Raw genomic sequence first — 19,533 nt, 5'->3', positions numbered from 1 at the left:
CCTGTATAGTCATACAGTGATAATATGTTTTTATAATCTTTATTGTATAAGCACTATATTAATATTGCAGGTATACATTTTACCATTACAATTACTTAGTACTAACAGTATTTATATTGCAATCACGACAATATCAATATTACAAGATCTGAATTGTATTATCCAAGTAAGTGTATATTCTCTAACAGTGAAGCCTATTCTGATTTTAATTTGACTTGCATGATTGTGATATATTCTTGATCTAGACTGATTAACATTAAATAGTAGTTCAAGAGACAAAACAGGAGAATTTATATTTAATCCCAGCAAATGTTTCTGGGCAGGTTTTTCATTCCGAGCTAAATTGTTGATCTGTGTTCTTTTATTATAGACTTTATCACAACAACATGCCCTATTATTTAAAATGTGTATTAATCACATGCTTTATTTTATATCAGTATCAATTTATTTTATAGCAGACAGTATGACTTATACTCTTTGATAACAATATATATTTAAATTTGTGTGATGATACCATTACGATACTTAGAGACAGCTTTTCCCTTACGGAACCTTCGTTTCCTATTTGTTGACAACCGGCCCGTTTGGATGTTACACCTCAGACGCTTCCCCTGAAACAAGCGAACTCATTCAAGGGTTTGTGGCTCGAGGTAAATTACTATAATAAGTGGTATTATTTAGAAGAATGTCGCAAAATTGTTGATATATGTTATTTTAAACATAATTATAATGTCAGAATATTGGTGTTAGACTTCTATGAGCAGTTTCCGTGCAGTTTCAGTGATTGGCTGCGTCAGCTAGCATGCCAGCTAACATGCCACCCGGTGGATATTCGAAGCAAAGACTTGTCTTTACTTTTTATAATTGAATTAAGTCATTGTTATAGTGCATGCGTGTTACATAAACCAATGTTCTCTTTTTGCAGGTGCTGTGTTAAACGTTAAAAGATGTTTTTGACAAGATCGGAATATGACAGGTAACGTTAACGTTAGCTAGGGGCAACACAAACTGCTTTGTCATTTATTTAACTTTAGCGCTTCTCAGCGGTAAGGGGCACAGTTAAGTTAACAAGTTGTTTGAACGGGCACATTTTGATTTTGAAAGCTCAAAGAAATCTGGAAGTGCTTTTGTTTCCAACCCATGTGACGTTGTAGCTGTTTTGTTGCAGGTAGTTAGCTAGCATCTAGCTAGTAAGTTTGCAACAAGTACGTTTGCTTTCACTTTCGGTATCGCTACTTAACAACCTTATTAAACCAGGAAACCTAATAGATTAAAACACGGCGTTCAATAGTGTTCTGCTCAAGATAAGCATAAACCCAACATGCTAATTTAAATTATTTGTTGGTAGCACAAGTTGATTTCCACTAATGTTGAACTGATAATAATAATAATAATAATAATGGTTAATTATCATTATTCACATCTGCCTTACAGAGGTGTGAACACATTCTCTCCTGAAGGAAGATTGTTCCAGGTTGAATATGCCATAGAGGCCATTAAAGTGAGTATTATATGCTGAATCACTTCAGTTGACTAATATACTTCTTCTGTGTGATTTATAGTATAGTATACTAATGTCAAACCCCCAACGCTCATGAGTTTTCTTTGGTTTGGCTTTGCTTTTCCAGTTGGGCTCCACAGCCATCGGTATCCAGACGTCAGAGGGAGTGTGTCTGGCCGTGGAGAAAAGGATCACCTCTCCGCTGATGGAGCCCAACAGCATTGAAAAGATTGTGGAGATTGACAGTCACATTGGTGAGTGGCAAGACAATCAGACAGATTTACTGAACTTCAAACTTGGATGCTGACTGCAGTGCTTGAGAGAGATTATTTATGGTAACCTGATCAGAAAGTCAGCGTTTCCTTTAGGTTTTTTTTTAGCAGTGGGGGGAGGTTCGGACCTGCCCCCACTGCTAAAAAAAAATCCCACTTGACACTTTGCTGCAACACAAACAAATATATTTATTTGCCTCTATTAACACACACAATGAGGCATATTTTCAGAACTGTATTTTTTGAATTACTATATAGGCCAACTTTGATCTTGACATATAGGCTAAGCATTCTGTAGCAAATAACAAGAAACCCACTATTAATTACATTATCTTAATGCAAGGCAGAAATGTTGCCGTGGGGGGCCGCCACGGTCAAATCAACATAGAGGAAACACTGTAAAGTACATAACCAGTCAGTGTGGGTAAATAATCAGTTCAATTAAGCTATTTGTATTGCCTGTTTCGTACATTAGAAATGCAATGCATGTTACACTGAGTGAAAGATCCTGTGAAAGGTAGGGTCAATTTTAAATGGTCAAAAATAAAGGAACACGTGGGGATATTTGAATAGATAAAAGCAACAAAATGCTAATTCAAAAATGGAGAAAGTATTAGCAATGCTCAAAGGTAATAATATTGAGTAGCTGCTTAAATATGTTGGGAGCTTTGAGACTTTTATTTTTCAGTAAAACGCACCTTTGGTGTGTTACGTAGATGGGATGCTTTTTCCCTGGTGTGACTTTAATGTTTGATCAGGGGCAATGTTACACCCTTATGTCGTACATAATGTTTCCTGAGATAACATGGAATAACGTTACATTTCTCCCAGTTGACTGTGCTGATTGTTGGTTTAGACCATAGCATGTGAAGGACCTGCCGTTTCCTAATTTTCTTTCTTTCTACCTCAAAGGTTGCGCCATGAGTGGCTTGATAGCTGATGCCAAGACTCTAATCGACAAAGCAAGAGTGGAAACACAGGTATAAATGCTTGGCACGCTGTAAGCAGTTCACTGACCTTGTGTTTTAACTATGATTAACCCGTATGTATTCCTCCTCAGAACCACTGGTTCACTTACAATGAGACAATGACAGTGGAGAGTGTGACTCAGGCTGTGTCCAACCTGGCGCTGCAGTTTGGAGAGGAGGACGCTGATCCCGGTGCCATGGTCAGTCACTTAGCTCATTTCCATGCTGAAAAACTCTATTCAAACCTTTTTATTTTATTTTTTTTCTCCATGGTATACTGTTTGATGGTGTTTGAGTAAACTAGCATAACCTGTATTCTACTCTGTCTGCTCTGTTCCTCTGTGCTATCCTATACACAGAGTCGACCATTCGGCGTAGCACTTCTGTTTGGGGGAGTTGATGAAAAAGGACCCCAGCTGTATGTGAAGATTACTATTTGTGCACCTTCCGTACTTGACATTTTAAACGGAAGCATGTTCACCTTTAATTCTGACTTCGCAGATACTTGACTGTTATTTGTTTGTGAATGAAGGTACCACATGGACCCATCAGGAACCTTTGTGCAGTGTGACGCTCGGGCCATCGGCTCAGCGTCTGAGGGAGCACAGAGCTCTCTGCAAGAGGTCTACCACAAGGTACCGATCACTTTAACTGGAACATTAGCTGAGCAAACTGGAATGTTTATAAGTTGCTATCTTGTGCGTGACTTAGTAAATCGTTTCTTAAAGATTTAATGAGGGGAACATTTTTAGAATGCTTTCCACCTGTATGGATGACGATAGACTGATGACATTCAATTCTATTTTCCTTTTAAAAAAAAAAAAAAATACAAATAAAAAAAATACAACTGACCAGATTGATGATAATTTAAATGTTTTACAGGATTCTCTGTCTGCTATTAGGACTGGATGGTCAATAACTTTCTCAAGTTAAATGCTAACAAAACTGAGGTTGTGATTGTTGCTGCGGACAGCATTGCTTCTGAGGTGGCTAGCAGTATTGGGTCACTTAGCTCCAATGTGCGTTCCAGCCTGAGAAATCTCGGTGTGACTTTTGATCAGGCCATGAACCTTGACAAGCGTGTCAAGTCCTTGACCCACGCTTGTTTTTTCCGCCTCAGAAACATTGCAAACTCAGGCGTGTTGTATCCTACGCTGAATTTGAAATTATTATACATGCCTTTGTTTCTTCGTGTTTGGATTATTGTAATCCCTTTTACTTGCCTCAACCAATCATCTGTAGATAGTTTACCATTTGTCCAGCAGAATGCTGCTGCTAGGCTTTTGCACGGACTACCTGTTAAACTCAGGATTCAGTTCAAGCATACACATACAGAGCCATCCATTACCAGCCACCAGCTTACGTACTAGTGGTCTGCTGCACCCTTATGTTGTCAGCAGATCTGTGAGGTCCTCAGATCTGGGGTTACTGGCTGTTCCCCGAACAAAGCTGAAAACGAAAGGTGACAGAGCCTTTGAAACAGTGGCTACTAGACTATGAACGCTTTGCCTCATGATCTCACACCGGCGGCCACGGTTGATATTTTTAAAAAGCAGCTAAATACGCATCTTTTTATTCATGCGTTTTGATTAGCCACATTGTTGACTCTATTACTATGTATTTTTATGTTCGTTTTCTGTTTGTCCCTCTTTCCCTGGGTCACTTGCAGTCCATGACATTAAAAGAAGCCATCAAGTCGTCTCTCACCATTCTGAAGCAGGTGATGGAGGAGAAGCTCAACTCTACCAACATTGAGGTTTGTTACTCATTTCTCACACAGTTTCTGAATGCTAGATTTTTAGTACAATGTGCTTGAAGGTTTGATTTGTCCATGAAAATGTATAGTTGTAACCACATCAGTACAAATGACCAATGATTTTTACCTTTTTATTATTATTATTATTATTATTATTATTATTATTATTATTATTATTATTATTATTATTATTATTATTATTTGAAAAACAAACAATTAGCAGTGTTAAGTGTGCACAGGACTGCCAGAGTTTGAATCCTCAGGTTTCATGCAGGCTTTGTTTATCGGTGTCTCTTCTGTAGCTGGCAACGGTAGAGCCCGGGAAGACCTTCCACATGTATTCCAAAGAGGAGCTGGAGGATGTAATCAAGGATATCTAAAGCTGATAAGACTTGAAAGTCTTGGTTTGAGTTCTGGGCAGGACAGGAGAGGACATGGAAGTACACCTGGGCTAAATGTCACAACACAACCACAACCACAACTTGGCATCAGCACATTCTCCTTGCTGCATTCAGATTTTCTATTGGATTGCATAAGAGGCTTCTCTTTTTAGTGTGCTAATTTACTTCTTGTCTCTCAGTATCTGTACAGCAGTCTGTCCAGCACTTAAAACTGAGCGGCAAGAAAACAGTTGGGGGAGGGGGGGTTATTTTTTTTTGTTACGAATCAGTACTACAATTAAACTGTTGTATTCAGAAAATGGTCTGACTCTTTGCATTTTTTGTGTATGTTTTGCTGATGATAAAAGAAAACTGGTTGGAGGTTGAAATTATGAAGCGATATTTTTCTGTTTACGCTCCATTTTGATACCTTAATATGATCGTAAAGGTGATCAGTTATATTTTAGTCTTCTTGTCAGTTTAATGAATCCATAATGAGGAACTGCTAGAATAATGGCTACAATGTAAACTAATCCTATTGTGAAGAAAAAGCCTATCCTCCAGACTTTTCGTTCTGCTTTTCTTTGTATTTAAAAATAAATACGTTTTGAATTCAAATTCAAAGAATAAATTATTCCCTAAAAAAGAGAGAGAAAAAGTTTTCGTGGTCGTATCGCGGTCTTTCCACCAGGGGGCAGTTTAACATCAGAAAACACGCCATGTCAGTTGAGGAAGATTGCTGCCGTCCAATGAGAGTGCAGGTTGTTCTGGCACTGACCAATCTTCTGCCACGGTGGATGGGCCGTTATTGAAGATGCATTTGGTGATGAGGGGGGCATGTGTGAAGCCAAGTGTTGGGACAGAAAAGCTTCTCGCCGAGTCCGAAGTTGTGCAGTCTTTTTGTAAACATGATCTCCGTATCTTGCATTTTGGCGCTCGGGTTGTTTTCGTCTGCGGTGGGCACGGACTTCTACGAGGGAGAAGACTTCTCAGATTTGAAGAGGCTGCAGAGGGAGTTTGGCAGTTACGAAGAGCGACATAGTTTAGTAAAGTCGGAGCTCTCGAAACGCAGCGCAGGACTGAATGAACAGACATGTACAGCTCTGCCTGGAGTAGAGTCAACCCTGCAAAACAACACCCATTCTGTAAGTGACTTGTTCAGGTTTATTTGAACCCACCATTATAACATTAAACCTTGAAGAAGTAAAGGAGTCTATGCGTTCGCTGCAGTTGGAGTTAACTCACTGGCTACTTCAGTGCGTCTTTTTGTCTGTCATTCAGCACATGGAGCAGCTCATAATGTCAAAACAACTTTACAAATACATTTAAATAGATCAACCTTATAGATGATTTAACACTTATTTTTCCCATGCAACAATATACATGGCAGTTATGATTTGGCAGCTCTCTGTAATTTGAATGAAGAGAGAAGTGAATCCTGCAGCGATGCAATCTGTATGAATAAGAGGTGAAACAATTAATTGGAAGAAACGGAAAAGTAATCGGCAACCGTTTTAATAATCAATTAATCATGAAGCAAAAATGCCAAAAATCTCCTTGTCTTACATTGTAGTAGGCTAAAATAAATGGGCAAAAGGTGTCACACAATTTTTTTGACAAAAGACGTTTCATTGATTAAATAAATAAACTTTAGAATAACTAATAATGAAAATAATCAAATTATCTTGATGTACACTTCTAAACTTTATGGGGTTTAAAGTAATAATTCATTATAGATTCTTTTCTAAATTCATTGTTTGGTCTTTAAAATGCAAATAGTTTTCCAGAACCTAAGATGACATCTTCAAATTGTTTTTTTTTTGTCCATCTGACAGTTCAAAACAAAAAAAATATTCAATTTAGGCTGCAACTGACGATTATTTACATTATCAATTAATCTGCCCAATAATGGTCAAAGAATGGCAGATGGCAAATAATAGCAGATTAATATGCAATTAGAATATATTGGAGAAGATATGTTTTGCTTGAAGAAATGCTTAGGCCTAAATAATCTATTGAAGTTGCCAATTTTGTTTTCTGATTATGAACTTCTTGTTTCTACCTGTTACACTCTTTTTTTAATTGATCTGAACTAATGTAAGTCGTCAGTCTGGGTCAGATCATTAAACCTACTGATGAAGTGTGAATGGAGGATGTTAGTTGTGCTCTTCCAGTCTGGTAACAGGAGGATCTTGGTGTGTTGATGTGACAGCATTTGACAATATCAGCATCTTTTCTTTTTTTAGTTGTTGTTGCCTTCTCTTTCTTCTTCTAGTCTTAAACTCTTTCACATCTTAACCCTGATCCCACAGTATAATGGACCAAATGACACCTTCTGTTATTTTAGTACTGAACATGTTGTAATAGGACGCACAAGAAGAACCCAGATGTCCTGAGGAATGTTCAAGAATAACAGCTTGGTCCAAAGCTTTTGCGTGTGAGTGATGGACGAAGGGGTCGTTACATCATGTCTGTGGCTCAGACACCGGGGCTAGCTTTTGAGCATGAAAACGATTTGGTGTGCTCATAGACAGCACACCCGTCTCCTTAGGGCCTTTCTCACTCACAAACATAATTTATGTTATTAGAGCTGCAGGGCTAGAATAAATAAGTGTGAGCATTTAGATCAGTAGTATACTAGTTGTATCCTTATTTTTGAATTTGCTATGTATACTGCCAGCTTAGGCAAGTCAAACCTACTCCTACTCTTGTTTGTATGCTATTTTAAGCCCTAATAGAATACACAGGATGTGTTTTGTCAGCCAGTCCAAGCTTTGCCTCATTTTCTCTTTTTTTGTAAAAGGTTAATTTAGATGACTCTGTCTGGTTTATAAACTAGTTTGCTGTTTCTTTTTCTTTTTCATCCCATCCTCTATCCCCTCTGGCCAAAAGAACGCAGAGAAAAAAACATGTTCTGTTTTCATGGTGAAGGGTAACTGGGTCGCAGCCAGCTGTTGAAGCACCAAGAACAGCAGCAGAGTGGATGTTCCACACTGAGTGAGAAAGAGAGAAAGTGTTATGGAAAGTATGGGTTTGTTGATATACAGGGAGACGTCCAACGAGTTCAACAAACTGGTGAAAATAGAGAGGCACTTTTAGACTCGGAGACTTGTACTTTACATTTCGTTCGGTCAGAGTAGGTGGAGAAATGATCAAGTATGTGTATAAACCGCCACATGTTTGCATTTAATTACATCCACACACCAGTGCCAACAGTCAATTAGCATACAGAAAACCATTTTTGTTAAGTCAAATGTTTCAGTCATCCATCCAGCAAAAATGCCACAACTTTGCTGGTTCAAGCTTCTCAAACAGGAGGAAAGACTATGCTAATATCCTGATGTTTAGCAGGTATAATATTTTTTTGTTTACCGTGTTAGCATGCTAGCATTTGCTAATTAGCAACTAACACAGAACAGAACGTCAAGCTAAATAATTCAATCAGATAACTTTCGATCGACTAATCACTTAAGCAACCAATCATTCCTGTACTAGATTGAAACTGTGATGGACATGTTTTCCCCTTTTCTTTCTAACATTTTATAGACTGAACAGTTAATCAACACATAATCAGCATGGTTAGTCCTGGTTTTCTTGAACAATAATAATCAAATAGACATTAATATGGCCCAGCTTACGTCTCTGCCTGCAAAACTTAGTCCAGCATCAGAGGATTGGTCTACACAGCTTGATCTGTTAGATCAGAGCCAAGAGTGCTTGACCTTCTCTTCTGAAGTTTTATGTGTGTAGCTGAAGCAGAAAAGTTAGAAACCAGAGCAGAGGGAATAAGGAGCTCATTGTGTTGCCGTCTGACCTCTCAGAGAGGACTTGGCTGTGTCTGAGTCTGCAAGGACATATGTGTGTGTCTGTTCGTGTACAGCATTATGGTGAGAATCCAACCTATTTACAAAAAACTGCCCATGATCCAACCCAACCAAATAACTACAGACCTATCTCGAAACTACCATTCATCTCCAAAAGGTCTGGCAATGCAAGACTAAATGGTATAATGAGACTGTTGGGAGGACATGACACGTCATGTTTTACATTTACATTTTTTAACTGATCAACAAATTGACTGGATGGAGGTTAAGTTGTCAAGCAATAAACCGATGAAGACATGAAAGAATAGTTGGATGCAAGGAGGATGTGATGACATGATTAATGTAGAGGAGAGATGGAAAGCTGTGTTCACACACTTGGATTGCCGGGGCCGGCCAGTTTCCACTGGACATATTTACAAGGAGTTTCCAGCAGCCACACCTGGCCGTCTCCTGTGGCTTTATGGAGCTGTATGCAGCTTCCGGGACTGGGTTCACCTTGTAAACATCTCCACCCTGCCAGTAAGAGAGAGGAGGGGAGAAACCTTTGGTGGCTAAATACCTTGCTGAAATGACCACTTGACAACACATGAATGTTACTATGGCTGAATAGACTGGAATGTTGTTGGCAGACACAAACTAAAAGTTTTTAGGTCTAAACTCTTTCTACTCATTACCTCTAACATTATGTAATACTGGTATTTTGTTTTAAAATTTTATGTTGAACTTTAAACCTTCCATAGCCTTAAAAGTGTGCGTGTGTTCTTGGTGTGCTCGGGACATTGGTAATTGTTTTGTTCTCTGGCCTCGGCTTTGTCATTTAGGCGGGAATGTAGGTCACACACGCAGAGTGCATCCAAATGGCCAAATTACTGTGGACAGTAAGAACAATTCATTCTGTCCTCATTCAGCGAGTGCTGGAAACACACACACAAACTCTTGTATTTTGTATATTTCAGACTAAACTCTGGACTTGGGTGTGTGTGTGTGTTTGTGTGTATGTGTGTTCTTCAGTTGATTTCCTGACACAGTATTAAGCAATGATGATAATCACATGAGAATCAAAACTATTTCAAACAATCCTAGTTAAGAAACATTTTGCAAGAGTGACTCATTGATTTGTTTTCTAAAAGCTTTCACTTTTATTCCCCATTCTAGTTCACCTTCAAAGTGAGGACCATGGGTTCACTGTCGCTGGCCTGGGTGGGAGATGGATCCGGGGTGAGTTTGTTTACATGAGTGAAAATTTATGACTAAATGGAAAAAAAAAGACCAAGATGTTAGAGATGGTTGTGTAATTTCTCCTCTCTTTTTCCAGGTGCTGCTGGTGTTGACAACATTTCAGGTGCCGTCGTTCATGATGCGTTTCGGCCAGTCTAACCTCTACAGAAGGTGAGAAATGCCTGGTGGCACACTAAGTGGAGTAGTAAATTATTTGTCATAGCTGTGGTCTGAGGGTCTAACTGCAACTTTGTCACTGTGTCAGTGAAGACTATGGCAAGACGTTTAAAGATGTGACTCACCTGATCAACCACACCTTCATCCAGAGTGAGTTTGGCATCGCCATCAGTCCCGACCACTCTGGCAAGGTGAGCCGTTGTGTGTTGTTCTACAGACCCCTTGCTGATACCTTACATGTGTGTTTTGTTGTGGTTGGTATATATAAAAGCTGTTGCCTCATAATAATACAGAACATTGTAAAGCTCCACTCTACTTCTTCCCTTACAGCTCACCTCTGTGTTTGGTTTCAGGTGATGCTCACTGCTGATGTGTCAGAAATCAGGAGGTTTAAACTGTTTCGCTCGCAGGACTTTGGTATGACCTTTGTTCCAACCGACCTGCCGTTTGAGCCCCTCATTCAGATGCTGTACAACCCTGGAGACTGCAACGTACTGCTGACACTCAGTATCACGGTAGCGGCTTTCATTCTTTAGACTAAATCTCAGATTGTAGAGTTTTTGTCAGCAGTTTTGAGTTTGAGTAAAGCAAACTTACCTGGACCTCTCTTAAGTGGATGCTGGACTTCTATATCAAACTACTAAATGTTTGTTTAGGCATAACTGAATACTCAAAAGTCTATGAACACTTCATTTTTTTTAACTGACTGAGCCTTTTCCCTCCAGTTGGACCTGTGGCTGACTGAGGACTTTGGTGCCACCTGGAGGAAGATCCATGACAGTGTTTGTTTGGTCAGATGGTAAGAATTGTCATATACATCAGAATTCGTCAGTTTTGTAATGAATTATAAATACACACAAGACGTGTGGGTTGTTGTTGGTATTAAATATGTAACGGATGGCATAATAAAGAACCAAGTCAAACATTAGGGTTTGTAAGAAAATTATTGGGGTGGGGTCGACCATATGTTTTAAAATTAGCAATGTTGTAAATATTTGGTTAGGTCCTTCCTCTTGACAACCCTGATGATATCATAGGATTAACTCTTCATAATGCACACACAGTAGTAAATCTTGCTAGAAAAGGATGAAATTAAATATACATGTCTGGGGCATGGAAAAATTAATGACCCACACCTGTTCTTCCAAAATAAAATCAGACTTCTCTCCCTTTAGCTAAAGAAAAATGACATACACCTCTCCTTCTCTGACCCCACCCCCCACTGTAACAATTTTCATACAGTCCCTTAATATATTTTACAATATATATATATATATATATATATATATATATATATATATATAAAATAAGCAGTAAAATCTCTCTCTGAAACAGCTTTGTCCATATTTGTTTCCACACAGCCTCCATGTGCATCTTTGTTTTTGCTATAAAAGGAGTTTGTTTGTGTGCGTGTGTTTTTTGTTCATTTTTGTTATTCCAGCTGTTTTTCTCACCACAGTTTGGATCACTTTCCTGACTGGTTTCATTTGGGCACCAGAGTTCACATGGGGTTGTGGTGTCAGCCTGCGGTTGTTATCGCTGCATTGTGGGAACATTGTGATAGCTCTGCATGACCACAGCTGTTATTTAGGCCCAAACCTAAATTGACTGTAGAGAGAGAGCTGAGGCTGCTGTCAGAGTGAATCATGAGTCAGCAACAGCATTCTTATTCAGGCCACAGTCCTCGAACGAGCAGAATCTTTGCAGTGTGAAAAACCTTCGTCCCCCAGAGAGTGCTTGGAGCGTGGCCCGGTGGTTGATGTGTGCCTTGTTCGCACAGCACATACTGTAGAAGAAACCACAGCCATAAACTCAGACAACTTTATGTGTCTTATGTTTAAAAAAAAAAAAAAAGAAAAAAAAGTGAGCACAATTAGATATTTCCTTTCTCCAGATTCCTCAGTTTCTCTTTCTCACATACAGGGGTCCGAAAGACAGTATCTACTTTACAACAAACTACAATGGCTCATGCAGTAAGTGAAAACAGTATAGTTACCCATATATTTAAAATTTTGCAATACATCTAGTAACTCCACTTTCTTTCTGTTAGATGATAAAGGAATCTTGGAGTTAAGGAAGACAGCAGACTATGGTCGAAGTTTCCAGACCATCGCAACAAGAGTTTACTCCTTTGTACTGGGAGGGCGCTTTGTTTTTGCCTCCATCGTGACTGGCACGGTGTGTGTGTGTGTGTGTGTGTGTGTGTGTGTGTGTGTGTGTGTGTGTGTGTGTGTGTGTGTGTGTGTGTGTGTGTGTGTGTGTGCGTGCATGCTAATTCTTTATAGACATAAATTGTGAGATTACATATGAAGACATCCAGTACCTCCCTCATTTTACAATGTGCATTTTACGAGACTTTACTGACTCAATGGGTCAGTTCACCCAAATTACAAAGTAATTTGCATTGTTAATGCAGGGTGTTGATGCACAAAATAGGCATTGTGATCAGCCAGACCACATCTGGAGGTGGTTTGGCTCAAATGGGATTTTTTTTTGTGCATAAATTACTGAAACCACCCCATTACCATGCAGATGAAAGGAATTTTGTATGTTCTTTTGTGATTTGGGTGTACTTGCCCTTTAACATTTAACATTCCATATCTCTGTCTAAGTAAGTATAAAGCTGCAACAGAGCAGCTATTACAACATTTTTGTGTGTGCTTGTTAGGGTACAGAGCGTGTGATCCACGTGTCAGTGGACGGAGGTGAGGTGTGGAACATGGCTCAGCTTCCTCCAGTCAACCACGAGCAGTTCTACTCCATATTGGCAGCCAATCAGGACATGATATTCATGCACGTGGACAACCCTGGCGGTCAGAACCAGTGACAATGCTCATAGTGATGATTGATGTGGATGATGATGATGTTGACAATGTTGGTAATAACAGATGATGCTAATGATTAAGGATTAGGTGTCCTTGAAAATTATCCTGAAGCTGCAGAAAGGTTTCTATTGGGATCAGTAAATGTATCATTTGTCTGACTCTGAGACCGTTCACCAAAAGAAAGCAATTTAACGTATTTATGTGTGTGTGTATTATGTTAACCAGACTCCGGTGCTGGAACCATCTATGTGTCAGATGACAGAGGAGCCGTGTTCTCCAAGTCTCTGGAGCGCCATCTTTACACGACCACAGGAAGCGACACTGACTTCACTGTCATTACTTCACTCAGGGGTGTCTACATGACCAGCGTACTAACACAGGGTGGGTCAGCACACTGCATAATATGTACTTACACATTTAAGAGGAATCTTCTGGTTATTGTTAGTCAACATTTTTAAATATGATTTTATTATCTTTTCATTTAATTACAGAAAAAGGGTTGCATATACACTGCAGCTCATCCTAACGTCACTCTAAATGTGATTTTAAAATGGTCGTATATTCTGTATATGGGGCAACAGTTGGAAGGCTGTTTTGAAAAACTGTAAAGGGGAGTGTAAAACTATCTACATGGATCCTGATAGTTATTGAAGTGAATGTTATTGACTGCAGATGGTGCAGTGGAGACAGTGATCACCTTTGACCAAGGAGCAAAATGGCAGACGCTGCACAGACCACAGAACAGCCACTGTGACACTGAGACCTCTACCAACAGGCCTAACAGAGTGAGACACACATACACACATCGATTTATATTCAGTATATTTTATATACATTGTTATTGTGATTTGCATTTTTTTTCTCCAATATGCCTGGCGTGTTTTATTTATGTGATGAGCTGTTTTGGTTTTTGTCATTTTATTAAATCTCTTCTGTTTTTTGTTGAATTAACATTTACATTAAACCGTATGAGTGTCTGCAGCGAGCATGCTGACTTGGTACCAACATTACCCTAATTATTACGATATTATCGTGTCTTTACAGTGCAGACTTCACATTCACGCATCCTACAGCACCACCATGAAGATGAACGTCCCCATGCTGCCTCTTTCACAGCCCAGTGCTGTGGGCCTCATTCTGGCTCATGGTAAAAAACAAAACAAAGATGTCTTTACCCTGAATCAATTTATTTCATGGTTAAATGTCTCATAACACCATTGTCCTTTATTTCTTCAGGCAGCGTCGGAGACGCAGAGTCAGCTCTGTCCCCTGATGTGTACGTGTCTGATGACGGGGGCTACTCGTGGCTGTTGGCTCTCAGGGGCCCCCATCATTATGCTATACTGGACTCTGGAGGGCTGCTGGTGGCTGTGGAGCACACCAACTCACCTGTCAACCAGATCAAGTGAATACAACTGAGTATACCAGACGATTTGTTTATTATAGTATTGTTTTTGTTTTTTTATGTTTTTATCATTTGTCAGTTTTACAGTTAATTTTTTCCTTTATTGGCTCTTCACCCCCACACACACACACACACCCTCAGGTTTTCAACAGATGAGGGGCAGTGCTGGCATACATATAACTTCACCAGCGACCCCCTTCACTTCAGCGGTATGGACAGTGAGCCCGGCTCTCGCTCCTTGAACGTCAGCTTGTGGGGCTACAGGAACGACTTCAGTAAATGGGTTGTGATCACCATAGACTTCAGGAAGCTCCTCACCAGAGACTGTGAGTGAGAGAATGTGGGTGTAATGGGAAGTGTTTCACCTTTTGACTTACTAAGTGCGTGTATATGTATGTATGTATGTATGTATGTATGTATGTATGTATGTGCAGGTACTGAAGGGGACTATGTACAGTGGCTGGCTCACTCTGCAGACCCCAGTGGATCTAGTGATGGCTGTGTGCTGGGCTATAAAGAGACCTTCTTACGCCTGAGGAAAGACTCTGTCTGCAGGAACGGGAGGGACTTTGCTCTCACCAAGAAGCTGTCCCCCTGTCCATGTACAGTTGACGATTATCACTGGTATATTTTCCTCCTGCATTTAGTCTAACCATAAGACTAAATAGATTTACACAGTTTGTCTCCGTAAATTTAAAGAATGCCATTTGAGCTTCTGCTTTGTCTCACAGTGACTTTGGATATTACCGCCCAGAGAACAGCTCAGAGTGTGTGGAGCAGAAGGAGATGAAGGGTCATCCTCTGGAGTTCTGTTTAAATGGGACCACCGAACAGCTACAGACCAGCGGGTGAGGACGCCTGTTTTTATCTATGCTCTCTCTTTCTTCCCAAGAAACTCAAACTTATACAAAACATAGAAAATGAATACATAATTAATATAATTTATGATTCAAGTCTTACCACTGTGTGGTAAAAGGTTATGGGTTATATGAAAAGCAAACAAGCCAACAGTAATTCAGTTAAAAGCACTGTAAGAAATGGTGACCTCACCAACTCACTACCAGAAGCCTATTACAGATTATTATTTTAAAGCAACAACGCTTGATAGTATTGCAATTTGGCGCCCCTACAGTTTCAGAATGACATTTATTTATACATTGTTGCTGTAAATGTGGACAGCGGTGCAAGTGCATTTATGATTAAATTACTTATGATGAAAAACTAGGGAGTCGACAACTTTGCTAACACAGCCAAACATCAAGCAAGTGCAAAAACACAAGACATAGCAAGCCAGCTAATATTACTTACTAGTCCAAAGGCAAGATGGCCAGCTAGCTGTCTGTCTTGCTGTTATTTTATGGTAAAAAAGTTACATAGTGTTGCTTTAAGGCTTAGTGTTAAATGTTATCCAGGACTTCTGTGCAAAGCCATTGTTCTTTGAGGATGTAGTTCAAGAAGAACTAAACAAATACAAGACACATAGTAGTATGTTTCCATTTCTGCCTCCACATCTCCCTCCATTAGTGGCATGAATCTTAGTTTACCAGCTGTCCTGTCCTGTCCTGTCTCCTTTTCATTGAGTTTTGTCTTGCCTTACCTGTCTCTCTGTCTCTCCTTACATTTAAGCTACCGGAAGATTCCAGGAGACCATTGTGAGGGAGGTTTTCAGCCAGACAGGAAGGAGACAGACCTGAGGCGGATGTGCACCAGCAATGCCCTTTATCCAAATTCTCTGGTCAGTTCTGCTCATTCTGAGAATGAGACTAGGTGGGCTAGCTACACAGTGGAACATTATCTACCTGTGAAATTGCATATTGGGACGCCTTGAAAAATCAATAGGGTAACCTCTGATCTTTGGCATGGTCAACACTGAAGGCGTGAGTGGGTTATCTAGTAGAGGTGTGACATGAGCCAAATTTCCAACCAAATATAGTGCAAATTTTAACTGAAAAATCTGCAAAAGAAAGTGCATATTAACGTTTCTATCCACGATGGTAATGCAAATATTAGGAGTTGGGTGCATAAACAGTTGCTGGTGCTAATTCTTCAGCCGGATGCCATTTAACCATTGCTCTCATATATATCTCATATTTTGCCAATTCATGTGAGCACATTTAAAACTGAGAGACATGAAATCTGGTAAATCTTTTAGTCATGTGAATAGTATAGGTTGTTTTTGGCATGTAAGTTCTTCACATTTTTAGCCCTTTCTGTTTCTGTAACTCTAACAGACTGAAAACAGTTCACCGAACACAGCTGTCATAGTGATGGTTGTCATAGCGATCCTTCTGACGAGTGCTATTGCAGGTGTTTGGCTGGTAAAGAAATATGTCTGCGGTGGACGGTCAGTTAACTATGTTTTAATATTTCCACACACACACACAGAAATAAACACTGGACATTCTGTATTTCATCTCTGTTGTTTCTAATATGCTTCATGTCCTCATCAGGTTCCTTGTGCACCGATACTCTGTTATGAGGGAACATGTTGAGGCTGTTAAAATAGGAGTCGACGATCTTGACACTCACTACATGGAGACAGGAAAAGCACAGTACAACGAAGACTCAGATCAGGTATCCGATACTGCGGAAAAGGCCCTATTTTTAGTTCAACTTTGTGATCATCTATTAACGGATTTGTATTGTTTGTGTCTCTCCACAGGACCTCTTAGAATAAGGTGGACATTTCTCCTCACTCAAAGGCTCATCAAGCCGAAATTTAACAGTCTTTCATGATGCCTGGGAACTCCTGTTGCTCCCACATGCTGATTAACATCTGCTTCTCACTTCTTGCTATCCCCTGGTGGCTGGAGGACTCAGCAGCAACTTACATTGCTTCATGTACCAGTTGAGTCTCCCACAAAAAGGCGAACTGGTGGTTTTGGGAGGGGGACAAACCCAGTGCAGAACAGAAGAAAGTCTCTGGGGTTCCTGGAGAGCTTTTGTTGTTTCTGTCACAAAGAGTTCTGTAAAGACCACTGAGTCTCAATACGTACTCTGTTGTGCTCTGTATGTTTCCTTTCATGCTGACCTTAGAAAAGATCGCTTTTCATATCGTGATGCACTGCAAAAGCACAATACAGAGGCTAGATATAGAGGCTTACAGAACATTTTATATAAGAGTTAGGGAACAGTCAAACAGAACACAGAAAATAATAATCAATATTTTAGCTCAGAGATTATGTCTGCTGTCAGTTAAATAGTTTTTATATTCAATACATTTTAAACATTAAGATACAGTCCTGGCGGCCATTTTATCAATAATTTTGTCAGCTTCACCACTCACTAAAATTAGGCTAGACTACTCACTATGAGTTTTTTTTTTTTTTTTCATGCCACTTTCACTTTTAAAAGTAGGTAATATAGAATCAAATATTTTAACAGTCAAATACTATTATTCATACATACAGTATGTCTACCGTTTTGTTTTCATCATTGTAATTATTATTAAATAGTTTATATTTATAGACGAGTCAAACTAAATTGAAACTGTAACCAGAACATAAAAATAAGTACAAATGCTTTGAAGATAGTAAAAGCCAAATTAGTGACTACTAGTGCTTATTTAGAAGAACTTGTAACTATTATCAGCCACTAGATCAATAATGTCGGCTAACAAGAACAATAAAAGAAGTCACTGAGAAATAAATGCTAGTCTTTCATTTGTAGTTCCTATTGAAACTTTTAAAAAGAAATGTTAAAAGGGCCTGCCATTGTTGTAAGATAAAACATTTTTTTATACAGTGAAGCAATACCATCTACTCCCTTTGTATGCGTTGTAAAAATGAAAGACTTGAATTATTGCCAAAGCACTTTTACTGTTTAGTTTTCTAATTGTACAGGTGAGGTTCTATAGGTGAAACCTAACCTTAGCCCAGCATTATATGAAGTATAATGCTAACCCAAACCCTTTACTTGAACTTTCAGATTTTTTCCTTAACAGGGTGCACCAGTATGTTGCTGTTGTTGTTTTTAATTTTGTTTTTTTTATTATTATTTGGCTGATATTTTCCCTATATCTGCCAATAGCAATATGCATATGTCTAATGAGCTTAATGCAGGTGCAGGCATAACCATCAAGTAATCAAATGTTTTTAGAGACCATGCTTGTTTCTGTTACTAATATAAAACAGTCTCAACATTTTGTTTGTAAAGCTTAATATTAGCAGTACAAACAATTTCAGAATTATACTTTTTTTCTTCTGATGTTTTGGTGCATCCCAATTTAATAATCTCACAGATGTTCAAAGATAGCCGCAATAACAAATCTAATTTATCAGATGAATGTGTCTGGTGGCCATAACAACAATACACTTAATTAAGTTAATTGAGTTACATATTTTTCCCAGTAGACACTTTACTCTGTTATATGAATTTTTAAGACGAGATGTTGGCTGGCTACCATTTCTATTATCTGCAATGTACAGTAAGAGCTGTAACTTTTGACATGTGCGGGCTTAAGGCCAATGCTTGTTTTCCAGCAGAGTCAATAATATCCCAGCGAATAAGCTATTGTAATAAACTGGCCTAAAATAGAGGCATATTCTCAAGGACTGTTGGGTGGACTTTGTCAGATATAAAAGCAAATTCATATGCTTGATGCATCTTTATATACACAACTGTCATTAAGAACAAACCCAGCTATTTACTGGATCCATCGATTTATTTTTGCACTGCATCTACAGATCTGTGAAAAAGTTGCATGTGTGCCACCTTTTACATCTAATTTTTGTAAAGGATTGTGAAGGATCTGAGTTTTGATTTTCATTCCATCTTGTTTTCTTGACTGTTTGCTAGAATATCAGAGATGAGTATCTTTGAATTAAACTATTCTGTAGCACAAATGTTTTATAACAATGTTTGCATTTTCTGAATGAAATAGCACAACTCTCTTACATCCGTTCAGTTGTGTTTGGGTTTTGTTAATGCACTGTCAAAGTCAGTTGCTTACTGAAGACACTGATTGTGGTACCACTTAAAATAAGGCACCCTTTATAAAAGGTAAATACTAGCCAAGTTGTAACTATTAGCTTTATTGATCGTTCATAAGCATAACTAGGGCTGGACGATATGGAGAAAATCCGATATCACGTTATTCTTGACCAAATTACTCTGTCAATATTGTAGGGTTGACAATTAGTGCTTTCATAAAATATTTTACTAAAGAGATTTTAGATAATCATCATTAATGTGAATATAATTCCTAA

The 19,533-nt window shown here is 38.9% G+C and overlaps 2 protein-coding genes across 2 annotated transcripts; both read left to right on the top strand.

The window, feature by feature from the left end:
• Window positions 1-542: 542 nt before the first annotated feature.
• On the top strand, window positions 543-4,938 carry psma5 (proteasome 20S subunit alpha 5). Its single transcript, XM_028575961.1, has 10 exons — window positions 543-650; window positions 926-976; window positions 1,435-1,501; window positions 1,629-1,755; window positions 2,686-2,753; window positions 2,834-2,941; window positions 3,101-3,159; window positions 3,274-3,376; window positions 4,411-4,497; window positions 4,800-4,938. Exons 2-10 carry the CDS (start codon window positions 948-950, stop codon window positions 4,875-4,877), a joined length of 726 nt encoding a protein of 241 aa, XP_028431762.1. The 5' UTR covers window positions 543-650; window positions 926-947; the 3' UTR covers window positions 4,878-4,938.
• A 734-nt stretch (window positions 4,939-5,672) lies between these two features.
• On the top strand, window positions 5,673-17,975 carry LOC114554875 (sortilin). Its single transcript, XM_028576944.1, has 20 exons — window positions 5,673-6,022; window positions 9,857-9,919; window positions 10,017-10,090; window positions 10,185-10,287; window positions 10,450-10,611; window positions 10,822-10,895; window positions 12,020-12,069; window positions 12,147-12,274; window positions 12,765-12,909; window positions 13,147-13,302; window positions 13,594-13,706; window positions 13,966-14,068; window positions 14,158-14,326; window positions 14,468-14,652; window positions 14,761-14,950; window positions 15,058-15,174; window positions 15,953-16,061; window positions 16,558-16,670; window positions 16,777-16,900; window positions 16,989-17,975. The coding sequence occupies exons 1-20, from the start codon at window positions 5,786-5,788 to the stop codon at window positions 17,001-17,003; spliced, it is 2,430 nt and encodes an 809-aa protein (XP_028432745.1). The 5' UTR covers window positions 5,673-5,785; the 3' UTR covers window positions 17,004-17,975.
• The last annotated feature ends 1,558 nt before the right edge of the window (window positions 17,976-19,533 follow it).

This window comes from Perca flavescens, chromosome 4 (genome assembly GCF_004354835.1).
Source record: "Perca flavescens isolate YP-PL-M2 chromosome 4, PFLA_1.0, whole genome shotgun sequence".
In the NCBI taxonomy this organism is placed as follows: Eukaryota; Metazoa; Chordata; class Actinopteri; order Perciformes; family Percidae; genus Perca; species Perca flavescens.
This window is presented reverse-complemented; position numbering and strand designations above follow the sequence as displayed.